The sequence below is a fragment of the Brachycentrus maculatus genome, unplaced genomic scaffold (assembly GCF_059751285.1).
Source record: "Brachycentrus maculatus isolate JH-2025_06_01 unplaced genomic scaffold, ASM5975128v1 h1tg000534l, whole genome shotgun sequence".
NCBI lineage: Eukaryota > Metazoa > Arthropoda > Insecta > Trichoptera > Brachycentridae > Brachycentrus > Brachycentrus maculatus.
The window spans coordinates 542306-560823 of record NW_028281280.1 but is presented as its reverse complement, the minus strand read 5'-3'; the positions used below and the strand labels follow the sequence as shown (position 1 = coordinate 560823).

At 38.6% G+C, this 18518-nt stretch overlaps 3 protein-coding genes across 3 annotated transcripts in view; 1 reads left to right on the top strand and 2 right to left on the bottom strand.

Moving 5' to 3' along the window:
- Positions 1 to 56: 56 nt before the first annotated feature.
- Positions 57 to 2964, bottom strand: LOC148301637 (ribonuclease H2 subunit C-like). The gene is made up of 3 exons (XM_088272953.1): positions 2650 to 2964; positions 1710 to 1933; positions 57 to 1009 (listed from the first exon to the last, which is right to left on the bottom strand). The coding sequence occupies exons 1-3, from the start codon at positions 2813 to 2815 to the stop codon at positions 974 to 976; spliced, it is 426 nt and encodes a 141-aa protein (XP_088129079.1). The 5' UTR covers positions 2816 to 2964; the 3' UTR covers positions 57 to 973.
- Positions 1111 to 18518, bottom strand: part of LOC148301628 (phenoloxidase-activating factor 2-like) — a 222954-nt gene continuing 205546 nt past the window's right edge. The window contains exons 8-9 of the transcript XR_015838767.1: positions 6830 to 6905; positions 1111 to 1162 (exon numbers count right to left, since the gene is read on the bottom strand). The gene's annotated coding sequence lies outside the window, so the exon portion shown is untranslated. The remainder of the gene's footprint in view (positions 1163 to 6829; positions 6906 to 18518) is intronic.
- LOC148301636 (26S proteasome non-ATPase regulatory subunit 13-like) lies at positions 4241 to 12655 on the top strand. Its single transcript, XM_088272949.1, has 8 exons — positions 4241 to 4422; positions 4508 to 4621; positions 5548 to 5683; positions 7689 to 7837; positions 8499 to 8655; positions 10278 to 10466; positions 11054 to 11194; positions 12417 to 12655. Exons 1-8 carry the CDS (start codon positions 4307 to 4309, stop codon positions 12591 to 12593), a joined length of 1179 nt encoding a protein of 392 aa, XP_088129075.1. The 5' UTR covers positions 4241 to 4306; the 3' UTR covers positions 12594 to 12655.

Sequence of the window (18518 nt, the reverse complement as noted above, 5' to 3'; positions counted from 1 at the left end):
AAAAAATATATAATTATTTAAATATATTCAATGTTGTGTTTAATAAATAAAAATTATTTATTTCTTTTGTTGCACGGAGTGTTTTATTTGTAAAAAAAATACTACAAGACATATTTAGTATTATAAACTGGCTGTGTTGGATGGTTTGACACTGGCCAATGTCTGTGCATGACTAATTCTCCAGTACTTTGGACACGTTGCGTGTGGCAAGGAGGATAGCCTGGAACGACTGGTTGTGATGGGTAGCCTGGAGGGGAAGAGAGGGAGAGGAAGATCCCCCACACGATGGACCGATGGAGTTAAGGTGGTTGGAGCGCTACGTGCAGCGCAGTCAAGGGATAACTGGAGAAGAGTCATTGCTTCTGCAAGGGTCACAACCCTCAGCAATGAGGAATAAGACGGAGAAGAATCATAGAAGGTTGATGAGGTGTGGGCAGAAGGCAGATCTCCTGGTTCCGGAATATACCGGATTGGACGGGGATCAGGCGCTGTTTAGAGCTGCCTGAGATAAGGACTATTACATATATAATAACCATATCCGCTCCCTAGGTGGAGCATATGGAGTCCACAAACTGTCTCCAGGGAAATTAAATTAAATTAAAATTAAAGAGGACTATTACTCTCAAGCTATTTTCAATTCAATTTATATTTCAATTTCAATCTATTTATTTATAATTTACATACACATTACAAATTTAAATTGTATCTTCAAACCCTTATCCGCACCCCAGCGGTGCATAGGGCACTGCATATAAACGCAGTGTTATCTTTATCGTATTGTTTGCAAAGACATATTCATGTGGCGTTCTATCCTCTCCGCCTATTCTGCTGCAAGCGGCGTGATGATTAGTAAGTTAGTTGGTATAAAAAATACAATGTATTCAAATAAATCTTTCAAACCATTCAGTGTTTTTCGAGTTTTTGTTTTAAATATATTTTTAGAGGTGCCATAAGTGTTGAAAAGACTCCATATCTATTCTAAAATGGCGGTTGATATTGGAGCGTGAAGCTGAAAAGAGAAAAAAAATAATTTTAATGAATAAAATAATAAATAATAAAACCCTTATCCGCACCCCAATGGTGCATAGGGCACTGCGTCATATAAACGCAGTGCTATCTTGATCGTTTACATTAGTTTGTTGGAAATAACTTCGCGGCTCCGCTACCCGATTCAATGAGCCAATTCGTTCGCGAACGACTCGTGACTCACCCAGACTTGTCGCTATGTTCGTGTCATTACTTGTCCGATTTTTCAACGCGAACAGTTCCGTGTTTTTATTTTCGTTTAATTTAAATTTAAATGAATAAAATAAAAAATATTAAAACCCTTATCCGCACCCCAATGGTGCATAGGGCACTGCGTCATATAAACGCAGTGCTATCTTGATCGTTTACACATGAAGGAAAGGTGATCAGCCCTCCGCTTCAGGTACCAGTCCAGGGTAAAATTGAATAAATATGACAGTGAAAAAAATCACTTATATTTATTTTACCCCCCTTGGGAATCGAACCCGGGACCTCCAGAACGGTAGCCGAGCGTGCTGACCATTACACTACGGAGGCGGATGAATAAAATACTGAAAATTAATTTTCAGACAGTCAAAACCGTCATTTTAATAGGAGAAGGGAAAGACCTTGGTGTGATCAAGTATTCAAAATACTTATTTAGAATTTTTTCAAAATATAAAAAATCAAATTTTTGTCCTTACGGCTTCTGCTATTGAGAACCACTGCATGGCGGATTGCAGGGGCGTATTGACGCTCGGCCTCATGTCCCAATTCCACCCTGTGAACGTGTCCGTTTCAAACTGCACGTGCAGCTTGCGGTCGGTGTCCATGTCCAGAGGCTGACGAGATTCCGTCACGAGAGAGACGTGGAGATCGCCGACTTCCGAACCAACCAGCGGACGCCCGCGGAGCGACGCTGTACTAGCTGTAAAAATAAAATATATATATATATATATATATATATATATATATATATATATATATATATATATATATATGTATATATATATATAAATATATATATATATATATATATAGCTCATAAAAGTGTAAACAAATTTATGGGGCCAATGTAGCGGTGTGTCTAGTTCTTCTTTTTGTTCCTATTATGGAGGGCACTGCATTGTATAGAAGCAGTGTTATCTTGATTGTTAAAACACGAAGCAAATGTGATCAGCCTTCCGCTTCAGGTACCAGTCCAGGGTCATATTAAATAAATCACTCACTCCTTTCAACAACGTCATATATCAAAAATCGACAATTTTCAGTTGTGCATGTTTTCGGAATGCCCAGAAAATGTACTATATCCCAGCAAAAGTGGCATATTTTTAACTTAATATTTACCCGCTACAGGGCAGTAAGTGTTGTTTTTGCATTTTGAAGAAAAGGTATTGTTTAACTAGTTATTTTTTAAATGGAGAAAAAACCTTCAGGTTTTACCAAAAGAGATCTGTTGCACAGTCAAAAGTTCAATAAGTGGCTTGATATTTATTTTTAATAAATTGTATTCTATTTTTAAACTTTAAAAATGCTCTCCTGAAAAATCAAGTTTTTTGATTTATGACGTTCTTGAAAGGAGCGAGCGATGTATATTTTAAAATGCATAATAATAAATAAATAAATATCGTTTGTTGAACTTACTTCCATCGTCATGTTTTTTTATATAACGTGTGAAATAATTCTCAACATCGGCTTCTTCATTCACCAATTTCTTTTCGCATTCCCCTTCGATCTTGCAAGGAAGGTAATGCATTACTTTAGGCTTTTTATCGGATTCATTTAAATTGTTTTCAATAATAACGGACATTTTGAAGACTTTAAAATACAACGAAAGTAATTTGGGATGCAATTTTATTTCAAACAGTAAAATACGCGTAAAAAAATGTGCAGTGCATTGAAGATTTTGTACTGGTGATATTTTTAACGGTGGCCCTTTGCCGCTAAATTAGCTGTCATTTTGACAACATAGAGCATAGACTAAAATAATAATAAACCACTCTGCGTTAGTAGGTACCTGCTGGTGTTCTTCTTCTTCTTTACGTGTCGTGTCGGGTCCCCCCAACGTTGACCATCAACTGTGATAATATGTCTCTGTTTTGGGGAGTCTGAAACAGCTTATCGACGCTCCATACTCCTGTACACTCATGTATATTATAGTGTGAAGAGATCCGCCTTCTTTTGACATCTCTTCGACCCTCGATATCACCCTAAATAACCAATTAAAGCAGCTTGAACTTTTCTCCTCTGATTACATGTCTCAAATAGATTAATCTTCGAATTTAATATTCATTTGCTCGTGTTCTAAGGGTGATAATTTCATTTCTTTTTCAAAACTGTTTTTAACCGTTCAGGAATTTTACAAACGATTCAAGATGTTTTTCCATTCTGTATAAACGCCTGACGAACATGAATTTTACAAGTTTTTATTTCACTATTTTTTTTTATTTCTTTTATTAACTACCTACCCCGTACTTGTAGTTGTTAAGCAAGTCTGCTCCATTTATGTAAAATGCTTGTTGTGGTAGATTCGTTGGTATCGACAAGAGATTTGGATCTTTCAATGACCCGGTTAAGATCAATCAATTTTTGGATCCGGATATTAGTCGACTGGAGCGTCTGCAGAACGAATTTTCATTTTCAACCTAATAAAAAGTGAAACTCGAAACTTCGTTTCTGAAATAAGGGCAATGGTTGAACATACATTGGAAATCAAGGGAAGAGTTGGCTTCGAGATTTTTCTCCCGAGCCGAATATTCGAACGTTGTGGACCTCTTGATATTGAATAAACTTCGACTGAAGTGTTCCTGAGGAGGGAGGAGCTAATAATGTATATGAAAAAATGTCTAAATTGCATGGCTTTGAAAAAACAGATTCTCCTTTTTACCCTTATCCGTACTCAATGGTGCTGAGGGCACTGCATCGTAAAGAACCAGTGTTATCTTGATCGTCAAATACATGAAGGAAATGTGATCAGCCTTCCGCTTCAGGGTCATATTAAATAAATATTAGACTGAAAAAATCACTATTATTTTATATTACCCTCTCGTTTATCGAACCCTGGATCGCCAGCGTGGTAACCTAGCGCGCAAACCACTACACTATGAAGTCAGACAAAGTTATACAGATTAGTTTGTTGGAAATAACTTCGCGGCTCCGCTACCCGATTCAATGAGCCGATTCGTTCGCGAACGACTCGCGACTCACCTAGACTTGTCGCTATGTTCGTGTCATTACTTGTCCGATTTTTCAACGCGAACAGTTCCGTGTTTTTATTTTCGTTTAATTTAAATTCGCGAATATGGCGCAAGTACGGTTCTCCGCCCCGGACGTGGCCGATTTTCTGACAAAGAAACAAACGAGCGACAGAGAATTGGCCGGAGATTGGGCGCAGCTCGAAGAATTGTACAACAAAAAGTAATTTAAAGTTCGACTTGACTTCATCGTTTTCGAAATTTTGACATGTCCCCCGATGACACTGTTATTTTTGCTTCTATTCCAGATTATGGCACCAGCTGACGCTGAAACTGGACACGTTCGTCAAAAATGCACAATTGCAACAGGGTGACAATCTGATTCAGCTGTATTCCAACTTTATTGTAACATTTGAAAACAAGTGAGTCAAAACTAACCTCCATTTGTTTGAATCTGTCATGATTTGCATTATTTTCTTTCATTAATTTTTTATTTTATCTCTTCAGTTTGCTTATATTACATTCGATATTAATTATTAATTAAAAGCCTTATCCGCACCCCAATGGTGCATAGGGCACTGCTTTATATAAACACTGTTATCTCGATCGATTACACATGAAGGAAAGGTGATCAGCCCTCCGCTTCAGGTACCAGTCCAGGGTAATATTGAATAAATATGACTGAAAAAAATCACTTATATTTATTTTACCCCCCTTGGGAATCCAACCCGGGACCTCCAGAACGGTAGCCGAGCATGCTGACCATTACACTACGGAGGCGGACATTTCGGTTTACTCACTATATGTAACCATTATATGTACTAGACCTAATAATAGCAATTAATATTAGTATATGAGTAAAATATTTTTAGTCATTGTTTGATAATGTCCTAAGAAGAGGAAACGCGTCACGTATTAACATATACATAAATAAATATAGAATTCAGTCCAACAAAAACCTTGTTTTACTATGGATATATTATCCAACGATTGATGATATGGTTTCTAGTTGAATACCACTTTAATTTATCAGAAGGGAAGCAAGATGAAAGCGGATTACTTTTAACACAAATTTATTTAGTTCTATCAAATTACAATCAAGAAAATACTTAAGGATAATCGCGTGACTCTAATATGAGAACAGTTGAAGTACGTGTCGATCTGAGGACGGGCGGCGACGAAGTGTGGCGGGCTCGCTTCCGTTCGTTGCTGGTCTCGTGTAGGGAGCTCGCTATGTCACTCGATTTGAGTTGCCATAGTCGATGTGTGGGTTGCCATAGTCGATGTACATTATATATGTGGGTTGCCACAATGAAAATTAACTTATGTGGTTTTCTGTTCTTTTTAGAATAAATCCCCTGGCGTTGGTTGAAATCGTAGCCATTATTATAAAACAATACACGGATCGTAAAGAGGCCGTCACTTTCCTGGAAAAGATAGAGTCCAAAGTCAAAGCCAACGATGAGGCTCTAGCCCTATGCAAGGTGAGTTGTGTTATTCGTAAATACAGTGTTTATCCAACCACCCCCTAAATACAATGTTTACCAAATGAACGCCAGATGTTGAAATAGTTGTATTAAAAAAAGGGTTTCTGCTAAATAAAAAGCTTTCTTATATCGCTCGCTCCTTTCAAGAACGTCATAAATCAAAAATCGTCTATTTTCAGTCGTGCACATTTTCAGAATGCCTAGAAAATGTACTATATTCCAGCAAAAGCGGCATATTTTTAACTTAATATTTACCCGCTACAGGGCAGACAGTGTTGTTTTTGCATTTTGAAGAAAAGGTATTGTTTAATGATTTTTTTGAATATACTATATATTTTTCAAATGGAGAAATAACCTTCAGGTTTTACCTAAAAAGATCTGTTGCACAGTAAAAAGTTCAATAAGTGGCTTGATATTTATTTTTAATACATTTTGTTATATTTTTAAACTTAAAAAACGTTCTCCTGAAAAATCAATTTTTTTTATTTATGACGTTCTTGAAAGTAGTGAGCGATATCACAAATTCCTTAGATACATTAATTTTAAACTAAATATATAATAGTTGAGTTAGATTATATTATAATTGCATAATGAAGCGGCTGAAATTAATAAATCTCAGTGATAGAAGGGTAATTACTGATTTGGTCCTGTTATATAAAATCCTTACCAGCCCTGATCTCCTAAATCAAATAAAGCTTAGCGTGCGTCCAAGAGGTACTAGGCAAAAATCTGTATTCCCAGTATTTGTACATAACGCAAACTACGCCATGTTCTCTCCCATTCCGCGGCTTCACATGTTAGCCAATGCTTTTGAAAGTATAGATTTATTTAATACATTGTTATCCACCTTGAAGTGTGTACTTTCTCAGCATTTCTTCTCCATGTTATAATGGATAAATGTAAACGTTGTGTTTCACTCTCTCTCGCTGCTCGCTGATGGTGTGTGAAGGAGACGTGTATTGACCAGTGCTTACCGTTTGTTATTTTATTATTATTTTATGTTTAAGACTTTTTGTTTCTCCCTTAGTGTATTCATTAGTGTATTTTTATATTAGATACTGTATATATGTATTGTGCTAAAGGCATTACCCGTTCAATAAATAAAAAAATAAATATTTAAAAAATACATGAGCCCGTCTCTACTATATTTTATATTGATATTCTCATTTAAATGGACGATTTATAGTAAGTACATATCACCGGGAGGGGAAGATTAACTCTATCCACGCGGCTCGCATAACCGTTTGTGTTTTTACAAAACATTCCCCACACGCGGCTGACATAACCGTATGTGTTTTTACAAAACATTCCCCACACGCGGCTGACATAACCGTATGTGTTTTCACTTAGGTCCAAGTTTCGAACCTCAGTTCAACTTGGAGGGATTATTTCATGGTGTGGAACTTTGGATAAAATAATACGTCAATCCTTGGCCTTATGACATCTGTTGAAATATCTGACTAATAATTTGTAACATCGCAAGGATAAATAAAATAACAGATCCCTGATTTTTCTTGCGGTCGGTAATTAGTCCGCGCCATAATCATGCCCCATATCTGTCTCACTCTCGACGCTACGCATCGCCAGTGGGTAAGAGTGACACACGATGCGCGCTTTGATTTATTTATGTTACGATCTTATTTGTTTATATCACGATATATTTCAAGAATAATGTGACACAAGTGTATTATAGAGGCAATGTATTATATTATATTATAGGTGTGTGCGGGTAAACGGGTGGCCGCTAGTGACTGGTCGTGAGTTAGTGTATTATAGAGGCAATGTATTATATTATACTATAATATAATACACAAGTGTATTATATTATAGGCACAATGAATCCCATTGAACGTTTTTGTTTAGGAAAATAAATCGTTTCTTAACTAAATACATGATAAAAGTAATCATTTTAAAAACGGCTAAATACCGCCGCGTACGGGCGTCTTTCAGGAACAAAGTTGACGCAGTTATAAGGTTAACCCGCAATTTGTCTCCCGAGCAGGTACTTCAAGGCCAGATATATCTGGAAGACCTTCAGGACCTCGTCAACACCAAGCGGATCATCGAGGAGCTGGAGAACTCCCTGGAGGATGCCGACGGAGTCACCACGGTGCACGGCAGATACTATCAGCTCGCTTCACAATACTACAGGTAGGTACTCACATAGCGAACGGTTAGGTGTTATGCTGGGTTGGTACTTCTTACTTGTACTAGGACAACGCCCAATTAAATTTTGAATTATTCTTTAAATTAAAATAGAAATATTTGTGAAAAATAGGTATCAAATTGTGGTAAAGTCGGACCCACCCGAGAAACTCTGACTCAAGAGTCCGCGACACTAACCGCGGGACCACAACCCGACACAATAATAAGTTTTTCTGTATGACATTATAGAATAAAATAACAACTATGTAATTTTTTCCATATGAATTTTACTTGATCAGCAACTGGGTTTCGTCGTAGCTGACATCGTCAGACTGGACAAAATTCTCTACACCGAAATGTCTAAAATGTTATACATATACACAAAAAGGAAGGATTTGAAATCCGTGAAATCCAAAAAAACCTAAATTCTAATAATAATTTATTAAATAATATATTGTTTCAAAATTCTTCACCTTTGCTTTCCATTTTTCCTTTGTTAGAACAATTTTATATTTTATATTTTAGTTATTACACAGACCTGAATGATGGAAGTTTAACTTCTGAAACATGTAGTCTATAATAAAACTCAAGTGGTAAAAAACGAAGTGTTTTCTTTAATCATTATTTTATACACATTGAATGTGTCAAACATGTCACTCTCTTGCAGACTGCAAGGCCAGCACGCGCTGTACTACCGGGCGGCCCTGCGCCAGCTGGGCTGCGCCGGGGAGGAGCACAGCAGCCCCGCGCAGAAGGCCCAGCACGCCTTCTTCCTCGGAGTGGCCGCGCTGCTGGCCGAGGACATCTACAACCTCGGAGAGCTGGTGAGCTTCCCATCAGACACTGCCACACAACGCAATGCTAAATCAAACACTGATTTTTTTGAGTCTACTAAGTTGTATTTTACTGTCCATTTTGTGACGATTGTTTCGCCTAGTTATGGCATTTTCAAACTCCTATAATTGGAGATAATCCAGATTTGTGGACAAGTATTTGGACACACTCAAAATGTTGTAAATCAATTAACTGGTCAAATTATAAGCTAAAATAATAATAAAAGAAAATGATATTTTCTGGCGTTTCTCATGTGTGTGATTATTATCCAGGATTCGGACCTCACATGCTAATAAAAAGCTTCTTTTCATCTCACCAATAGGTGTCTCTAGTGAAGTTCTAGTGATTAAAGAACAATGTTTCAAAATTGGTTCATAATAGAACTTTCAAGAATTTGAGTAGTGTGGTTGTCGCGGTTAGGTGATGTAAAGCTGATGTACTTCGGACAAGTCATAATAATAATAAAATAATAAAACCCTTATCTGCACCCCAATGGTGCATAGGGCACTGTGTCATATAAACACAGTGTTATCTTGATCGTTTACACATGAAGGAAAGGTGATCAGCCCTCCGCTTCAGGTACCAGTCCAGGGTAATATTGAATAAATATGACAGTGAAACAATCACTTATATTTATTTTACCCCCCTTGGGAATCGAACCTGGGACCTCCAGAACGGTAGCCGAGCGTGCTGACCATTACACTACGGAGTCGGACAAGTCATAAGAAATGAAAATATCCTTTTCTCCACCTTATCATACAAGGAAAGATTGGGGGGCGAAGAACTCAAGGACGCCCAAAGACATCATGGCTGAAAAACCTATGGCAATGGTTTGGCAGAACTACCTTATCTCTGTTCCGAGCTGCAGCATCTAAAGCGAAGATAGCCATGATGATCGCCGATCTCCGTTACGAGTGGCACAGAATGAAGAAGGTTGCCAATAATGGGTAGAATTGGTAACTAACTAACTAACCATCACAGGGGTAGGCAGAGAGAATAGAACGCCACACTACTCTGTCCTTGCATACATTCTTCGCCTCTTCCACGTTCATGCATCTCCTCATACATACCCGCCGATTGTTACGACTCCTAACTTGACCACTTTCAAGTATTTGGCATACCTGATGGTGCCATGTTTTTCTTGGTCTTCCTCTGCTTCTTTTCCCACTAACATTCGCCTCATAAATTTGTTTTACCGTTCTTTCCTCACTCATTCGTTCCACATGTCCGAACCATCTCAACACACCTTTCTTAATTTTATGGATAATGCTTATCTCAGGTCATTCCTTCCTTATTTCACTATTCGCACATTTATCATGCATCGTTTTGTCGCACATTCTTCTGAGAGATGGCATTTCGACTGCATTCAGTCTACTTTCATCCTTCGTTTGCCAACTCCATGTTTCACTTCCATACATTAGAGTTGAAACCAGGACTCCGTTGTGCAATGCCAGTTTAGCTTCCGCTGATAGGTTTTTATTTGCTATAACTGGGTAGAATTGGTGAAAATAAGTAAATATATAGGCTCTAACCTCAGTTCATTTCATGAAAATATGTATGTTATCATAATTAAAGTATTCATTATCAAGACTTGACTTTTGTCCGTGTGCAGTTATCGCACCCGATAGTGGAGAGCCTCCAGGGCACGGAGAAGGCGTGGCTGGTGGACGTGCTGCGCGCCGTGAACCGGGGCAACGTGGCCGCCTTCGGGAAGCTGCGCCCCGGCTGGGCCTCGGTGGCCGACCTGGCCGCGCACGAGCCGGGCTTGAGGCGGAAGCTCAGCCTGCTCTGCCTCATGGAGGTGAGAGAGAATGAGAGAGAGTCGGAGATAGGGAAGAACCCGGGTCTAGCTGGATATATACTCAATTTCGAATTGAATCAATTATTTTTTCAATAATTAACATATCGCTCACTCCTTTCAAGAACGTCATAAATCAAAAAACTTGATTTTTCAGGAAAACGTTTTTAATGTTAAAAATATAACACAATATATTAAAAATAAATATCAAGCCACTTATTGAACTTTTTACTATGCAACAGATCTGTTTAGGTAAAACCTGAAGGTTTTTTCTCCATTTGAAAAATATTTAGTATATTTAAAAAAATAATTAAACAATACCTTTTATTCAAAAATTCAAAAACAACACTTTCTGCCCTGTAGCCGGTGAATATTAAGTTAAAAATATGCCGCTTTTGCTGGGATATAGTACATTTTCTGGGCATTCCGAAAACATGCGCAACTGAAAATCCACAATTTTTTATATATGACGTTCTTGAAAGGAGTGAGCGATATAATATATATTTTTTTTGTACTTGTATTTATTTTATATTGTGAAATGCAAAAGAATTTAAATTAATGAAAAAAATATATATATTGACGCTTTTCAGATGGCGTTTGAAAAGCTGCCTTGGAAGAGACGGTTGACCTTCACGGAGATAGCGGAGAAGACCAATCTGCCCGAGGAGGAAGTGGAGCTCCTCGTGATGAAGGCGCTGGCCCAAAAGCTGGTCAAGGGGGCCATCGACCAGGTAGGTCTTACTCAGCGCTAGGCCTAGGTGACGTTGTACAGGACGGAAGGACCTACAGCACGGGTGGCCGACCCGCGGCCCGCGGAGCATATCGCACATTTTTTCCTTAATGTATACAAAACCACCAAAAGAACATTGTATCCCGCATAGTTCGTATCATATCTCCCATATTTGGGATATGTCCAGAATCAAACAAGATTTGTTTGATTGAATTCCACATTTATTTATGTACATATATCGCTCACTCCTTTCAAGAACGTCATAAATCAAAAATGGACAATTTTCAGTTGTGCATGTTTTCAGAATGCCCAGAAAATGTACTATATCCCAGCAAAAGAGGCATATTTTTAACTTAATATTTACCCGCTACAGGACAAAAACTGTTGTTTTTGCATTTTGAAGAAAAGGTATTGTTTAATTATTTTTTTAAACATATAAAATATTTTTCAAATGGAGAAAAAACCTTCAAGTTTTACCTAAAAATATGTGTTGCACAGTAAAAAGTTCAATAAGTGGCTTGATATTTATTTTTAATATATTGTTTTATATTTTTAAACTTTAATAACGTTCTCCTGAAAAGATTTTTGATTTATGACGTTCTTGAAAGGAGTGAGCGATATATTAATACGTGATGCGTTTCCTCTTCTTAGGACATTATCAAACACTGCTATCAAAACTAACTAACTAACTAACCATCACGCCGCTTCTCCGCGGGGGTAGGCAGAGAGAATAGAGCGCCACACCTCTCTGTCCTTGCAAACATTCTTCGCCTCTTCCACGTTCATGCATCTCCTCATACATACCCGCCGATTGTTACGACTCCTAACCTGACCACTTTCAAGTATTTGGCACACCTGATCGTGCCATGTTTTTCTCGGTCTTCCTCTGCTTCTTTTCCCGCTAACATTCGCCTCATAAATTTGTTTTACCGTTCTTTCCTCACTCATTCGTTCTACATGTCCAAACCATCTCAACGCACCTTTCTTAATTTTATCGATAATGCTTATCCCAGCTTTGCATTCCTTCCTTATTTCACTATTTATCAAAACGCTGCATTATTAAAACAGCAGTGTTTGATAATGTCCTAAGAAGAGGAAACGCGTCACGTATTAACATATACATAAATAAATGTAGAATCCAATCCAACAAACCTTGTTTTATTTTGGATATATTACCCAACAATTAGATACCGATGAGTTGAAGTTCCAATTTGTGTTGCCAGGTGGCCCGCGACGTCCTGATCCAGTGGGTGAGGCCGCGAGCGCTGGAGCGCGAGTCCGTGGGCGAGCTGGCCGTCGCCATGGACCTGTGGGCCGAGGGCGTCAAGCAGACGGCCCTGTTGCTGCACAACTCGGGGAAGGACATCATCGCGGGTGACAGCATCCCCAAACTGGGCTAGCCACTAGGATAACACACACTTGTATTTCTGTAATTCGGTTTATATTAAAATATCATGATATGTATTGTGTTTCTTTTCTTTTCGAAGTTTTTCTTTAGTCCACAGCAGTGCTGTGGTATTCGCTTATAAACTTGATTTTTCAGATTGTTTTTAAAGTTTAAAAATATAATGAAATGTATTAAAAATAAACATCAAGCCACTTATTGAACTTTTTACTGTGCAGCAGATCTTTTTAGGTAAAACCTTAAGGTTTTGTCTCCATTTGAAAAATATTTAGTATATTTAAAAAAATAATCAAACAATACCTTTTCTTCAAAATGCAAGAACAACACTTTCTGTCCTGTAGCGGGTAAATATTAAGTTAAAAATATGGCGCTTTTGCTGGGATATAGTACATCTTCTGGGCATTCCGAAAACAAGCACAAATGAAAATTTACGATTTATGATATATGACATTGTTGAAAGGAGTGAGCGATATGTTAAATGAACAAATTGATGAAAGCAAGGAAGGCAGAGGAAGTTTGGTCAGGTAAAGAGTTAGGGAGGAGAGGTACGGGAAATTGAAGAAGAATTAAATGATGCACAGTTAGGGTTCCGAGGATGTATAGTCTCCTTTTGTCCGCCTCCGTAGTGTAATGGTCAGCACGCTCGGCTACCGTTCTGGAGGTCCCGGGTTCGATTCCCAAGGGGGGTAAAATAAATATAAGTGATTTTTTCACTGTAATATTTATTCAATATTACCCTGGACTGGTACCTGAAGCGGAGGGCTGATCACCTTTCCTTCATGTGTAAACCATCAAGATAACACTGCGTTTATATGACGCAGTGCCCTATGCACCATTGGGGTGCGGATAAGGGTTTAATTTTAAAAATAGTCTCCTGAAGGTGTGCAGAGAAGGCGCACTCTTGGTGTGGAGATGCGGGCTACTCCAGTGCAGGAATGGCTGAAGGATGATGTGTTATGTGGAGGAATGGAAGGTGTTCTCTTCTGAGTTGTACAGAAAGGTACTACAAGATATCTGGTAAGAATGATATGATGGACAGTTAGGGCTCCGAGGGTAGATAGTCTCCTGAAGGTGTGCAGAGAAGGCGCACTCTTGGTGTGGAGATGCGGGCTACTCCAGTGCAGGAATGGCTGAAGGATGATGTGTAATGTGTAGGAATGGAAGGTGTTCTCTTCTGAGTTGTACAGAAAGGTACTACAAGATATCTGGTAAGAATGATATGATGGACAGTTAGGGCTCCGAGGATAGATAGTCTCCTGAAGGTGTGCAGAGAAGGCGCACTCTTGGTGTGGAGATGCGGGCTACTCCAGTGCAGGAATGGCTGAAGGATGATGTGTTATGTGGAGGAATGGAAGGTGTTCTCTTCTGAGTTGTACAGAAAGGTACTACAAGATATCTGGTAAGAATGATATGATGGACAGTTAGGGCTCCGAGGGTAGATAGTCTCCTGAAGGTGTGCAGAGAAGGCGCACTCTTGGTGTGGAGATGCGGGCTACTCCAGTGCAGGAATGGCTGAAGGATGATGTGTTATGTGGAGGAATGGAAGGTGTTCTCTCCTAAGAAGTACACAGACCATGATCAAAAAGGTATATGAGGTTTTCAACAAGATATTTAGGCACATTGGAGTTGCATTTTCCTCTTCATGAACCCTCTGACCTCCACTGCTGGATATAGGCCTCTTCCCCTTCTTTCCATTTCCTCCGGTCGGTTGCTGCTTGCAGCCAGTTTCTGCTCCCCACAGCAAATATGTCATCAGACCATCTCTTTTGGGTCTTCCGACACCTCTTTTGCTCTCCCAAGGTCTCCATAGTAGAATTCTTGGGGTCCTGTCTTGCAATATGTCCTGCCCACTGCCATTTGAGTTCTGCCACGCGATCCATGATGTCCTCTACTTTGGTTTTTTCCTGGTATATTCATTTTAATTTTATCCCTCAGGCTAAAACCAGGTTTGGTCACCTCATATGTGTGTGTTATTAAAATGGGAAGCCAGAAAAGGATATTTAAAGAATTCTTACTTACAGATCGTTTTTTTATATAAGTTCTTACACTTCAATTACTATTGATATTAACTATTAACTCTATCCACGCGGCTCGCATAACCGTATGTGTTTTAATAAAACATGCCCCATACGTGGCTGACATAACCGTATGTGTTTTCACTTAGGTCCAAGTTTCGAACCTCAGTTCAACTTGGAGGGATTTTTTCATGGTGTGGAACTTTGGATAAAATAATACGTCAATCCTTGGCCTTATGACATCTGTTGAAATATCTGACTAATAATTTGTAGCATCGCAAGGATAAATAAAATAACAGATCCCTGATTTTTCTTGCGGTCGGTAATTAGTCCGCGCCATAATCATGCCCCATATCTGTCTCACTCTCGACGCTACGCATCGCCAGTGGGTAAGAGTGACACACGATGCGTACTGTGATTTATTTATGTTACGATCTTATTTGTTTATATTACGATATATTTCAAGAATAATGTGACACAAGTGTATTATAGAGTACCAAAAAGGCACAATGAATCCCATTGAACGTTTTTGTTTAGGAAAATAAATCGTTTCTTAACTAAATACATGATAAAAGTAATCATTTTAAAAACGGCTAAATACCGCCGCGTACGGGCGTCTCTCAGGAACAAAGTTGACGCAGTTAAAAGGTTAATATTTAATCTAATTAATGACATTTTTAATTAAAATGTGAAGCTAGTTACACGTCCTTTAGAACCAAACGATGCAGGCGAATCTCGGCCTCTTCTCTTCGGTTGGCCACTTTTGTTGAATTCGTTTGGGAATCTCCGTGGCGAATTTGTATTTTTCAGTGGTGCCAACTTGGTAGTGTAGCTAGACGCCTACACAGGCATGAATCGCTGTGTTCACTTGATGTTGCATGTGATGATTTAAATAAATTAAAAGTAGTAAAATAAACAGATATATAATAAATAATGTAGATTTTATTTATAATAGGTCATTTATTAACTTATTTTTATCAATACACAATTTTAAGACAGTGAAAGTCCTTAATTAACATTAAAAATAAATATAATAATAATAAAAAAACCCTTATCCGCACCCCAATGGTGCATAGGGCACCGCTTCATATAAACGCAGTGTTATCTTGATCGTTTACACATGAAGGAAAGGTGATCAGCCCTCCGCTTCAGGTACCAGTCCAAGGTAATATTTTTTAGTAAATATTACAGTGAAAAAATCACTTATATTTATTTGACCCCCCCTGGGAATCGAGCCCGGGACCCCCAGAACGGTAGCCGAGCGTGCTGACCATTACACTACGCAGGCGGACAATAGTAATCACAAGTAACCGCAAACCAAATACCCATCTGTATAAAAGTATGCGATATACTATATTTTTAAATAATATTGTAACATGGCAATATTGATGTCAAGGAGTGGGGAATGATGTCAGCCAATGGATGCCCGCGAGGCTGCCTGGAGCGTGTGTATTAGAAAACAACCGTTGGCAACCCGCACTCCCTCCCCGTATCGAGATCAGTGTAGATCGTATATAAAATTGTATTGCGCTGGTGTTGTGAAATAAACCTTGTGATACAAACCTTAAGTATTTTTATTAACAAACAGCGACGTCTGTTACAATATCAATTAATATTCCACATCTCCAATGACAAGGTACTACGATTGATCAAAGAAAGGAAGCACCTACTCGAGACTATCTCCAAAAGACGCGCCGAATCGATCGGCCACGTGCTGAGACAAGAGGGTTTCCTGCACCAAATAATAGAGGGAATACACGCCAGAGGACGCCCACCTGAGCGACTTATACCAAGACATGGGCTGCTCCACGTATGAGGAGCTGAAGAAGACTTTCCAAAATAGGCGAGAATGGCGAAAGAGATGTCATCTGCTGCTACAGACCAATCCGCAGGATTGAGACCAGAGAGGGATTGTCACATTGTTTGCGGGAAACGCTTAAAGCGTCTTTTCCATACTGTTGGTAGAGAGCGGGAGACGCTTGCGAGCGTTCTATTTGCTTACTTTAGGTAGAGCGCGAGAGACGCCTGCAAACATTGTACAGATGGGAATTGGGTGTTGCGGCTACTTGTGATTAGTATACTGAGGGTCGGGCGGCAGACTGCCAGAGTATAATTAGGGTCCTTTTCCATACTGTCGGTAGAGAGCGGGAGACGCTTGCGAGCGTTCTATTTGCTTACTTTAGGTAGAGCGCGAGAGACGCCTGCAAACATTGTACAGATGGGAATTGGGTGTTGCGGCTACTTGTGATTAGTATACTGAGGGTCGGGCGGCAGACTGCCAGAGTATAATTAGGGTCCTTTTCCATACTGTTGGTAGAGAGCGGGAGATGCCAGAGTATAATTAGGGTCCTTTTCCATACTGCGCCATACTGGCAAAATACACTAAGCAGTTTGAAATGTCATATATATCGCTCACTCCTTTTAATAACGTCATTTATCAAATAACTTGAATTTTCATGAGATCGTTTTTAAAGTTTAAGAATATAATGAAATGTATTTAAAATAAATATCAAGCCACTTATTGAACTTTTTACCGTGCAACAGATCTTTTTAGGTAAAACCTGTTTTTTTGTAAAAGTTTTTTTTCTCCATTTGAAAAATATTTAGTATATTTAAAAAAAAAATTAAACAATACCTTTTCTTCAAAATGCAAAAACAACACCTTCTGCCCTGTAGCGGGTAAATATTAAGTTAAAAATATGCCGCTTTTGCTGGGATATAGTACATTTTCTGGGCATTCCGAAAACATGCACAACTGAAAATTGTCGATTTTTGATATATGACGTTGTTGAAAGGAGTGAGCGATATGTGGTTTTAAAAGTTAATGTAACGTTAAGTTTAATAGCGGGTATTTTATTCAGGCTAAAAGCTTTAAATAACAGGGATTTTAGAGTTAGCCTTTTTTGCTAGTATACCCAGGATATGTTAGATCGTATTGTACAATTTTTTTCTTCCTTCAATGCGTAAAAGTTTTCGTAATGTGTACTAATTTCATATCACCGGAAAGGAAAGGTTAAATTAATATGACGAATCTTCTAAGTCGGAAGAGTCTTCAACACATCCGTCTTTTTCATCCGTTTCCCGCCGGAAGCTGTTGTTCTTTACGAATCCGAAATCGACCAAGTGGTCCTCCATCTTGTCGAGCTGCTCGCCCATGGCGCGGACGTCTTGCTCCGAGTGCTCGAATTCGTTCCGCCCGTTCAGGTTGATGTGTCTCGCTTCCGACACCATTCTAGACATCGTCTTGTCCATATCCTCCAGATCGGATATCAGCCTCTTCATATAGTCGACAGTGTTCTGCGAGACTTCCGAACTAACGATTGAAAATATCGATTTAGTCTTTTGATCGAGGCTTCTCTCCAAGACTTGTATTTCGCCTTCGATGGCTTCCGCGTGACTTTTTAAACGTGCGAACATTTTCAATTATTTTTTTATTTGTATTCAATCAACAAAACACAGCTATTAAAGCTCTCTATAATACTTCTAAAGTAAGAATTCCAGTAAAAGTTTGACTTGCTATTTTTTGACAGTTTGACAGTTCGAATTTTGAATACTAGGTAACTGATTCCATAGATCACGTGGGCATAGACTAAATCGAAAGATGCATACCATAGACTACGAAATCGTAAACGGACTAGTAATTATAAAAATCCGGGGATAGTAGTGAAAATAAATCAGTAAAATATAAAAACCGACGTTTTTTATATTTTTATTATTGCTTTGAATGAATAATTTTGAAATAAGTTTTCATATTCCCCTTTTATATAATAGTCAGCGCATTCGGCTACCATGCTGGAGGTACCGAGTTTAATTGTTAGGGGGGCAGGGGTCCACAATAAATAAAAGCAAATTTTCATTTTAACATTTATTGAATATCACCCAATACTGGCATTAGATGCGGATAA

What these genes read in the sequence shown, in the direction of transcription:
- LOC148301636 (XM_088272949.1), top strand. Translation starts at nt 4,307, where the DNA reads ATGGCGCAAGTACGGTTCTCCGCCCCGGACGTGGCCGATTTTCTGACA. An exon ending in AGGCTCTAGCCCTATGCAAG is followed by an intron (nt 5,684 to 7,688) that starts GTGAGTTGTGTT and finishes TCTCCCGAGCAG; the next exon opens with GTACTTCAAGGCCAGATATA. An exon ending in TCTACAACCTCGGAGAGCTG is followed by an intron (nt 8,656 to 10,277) that starts GTGAGCTTCCCA and finishes GTCCGTGTGCAG; the next exon opens with TTATCGCACCCGATAGTGGA.
- LOC148301637 (XM_088272953.1), bottom strand. Translation starts at nt 2,815, where the DNA reads ATGTCCGTTATTATTGAAAACAATTTAAATGAATCCGATAAAAAGCCT. An exon ending in AAAAAAACATGACGATGGAA is followed by an intron (nt 1,934 to 2,649) that starts GTAAGTTCAACA and finishes TTATTTTTACAG; the next exon opens with CTAGTACAGCGTCGCTCCGC. An exon ending in GGTTCTCAATAGCAGAAGCC is followed by an intron (nt 1,010 to 1,709) that starts GTAAGGACAAAA and finishes TTCTCTTTTCAG; the next exon opens with CTTCACGCTCCAATATCAAC.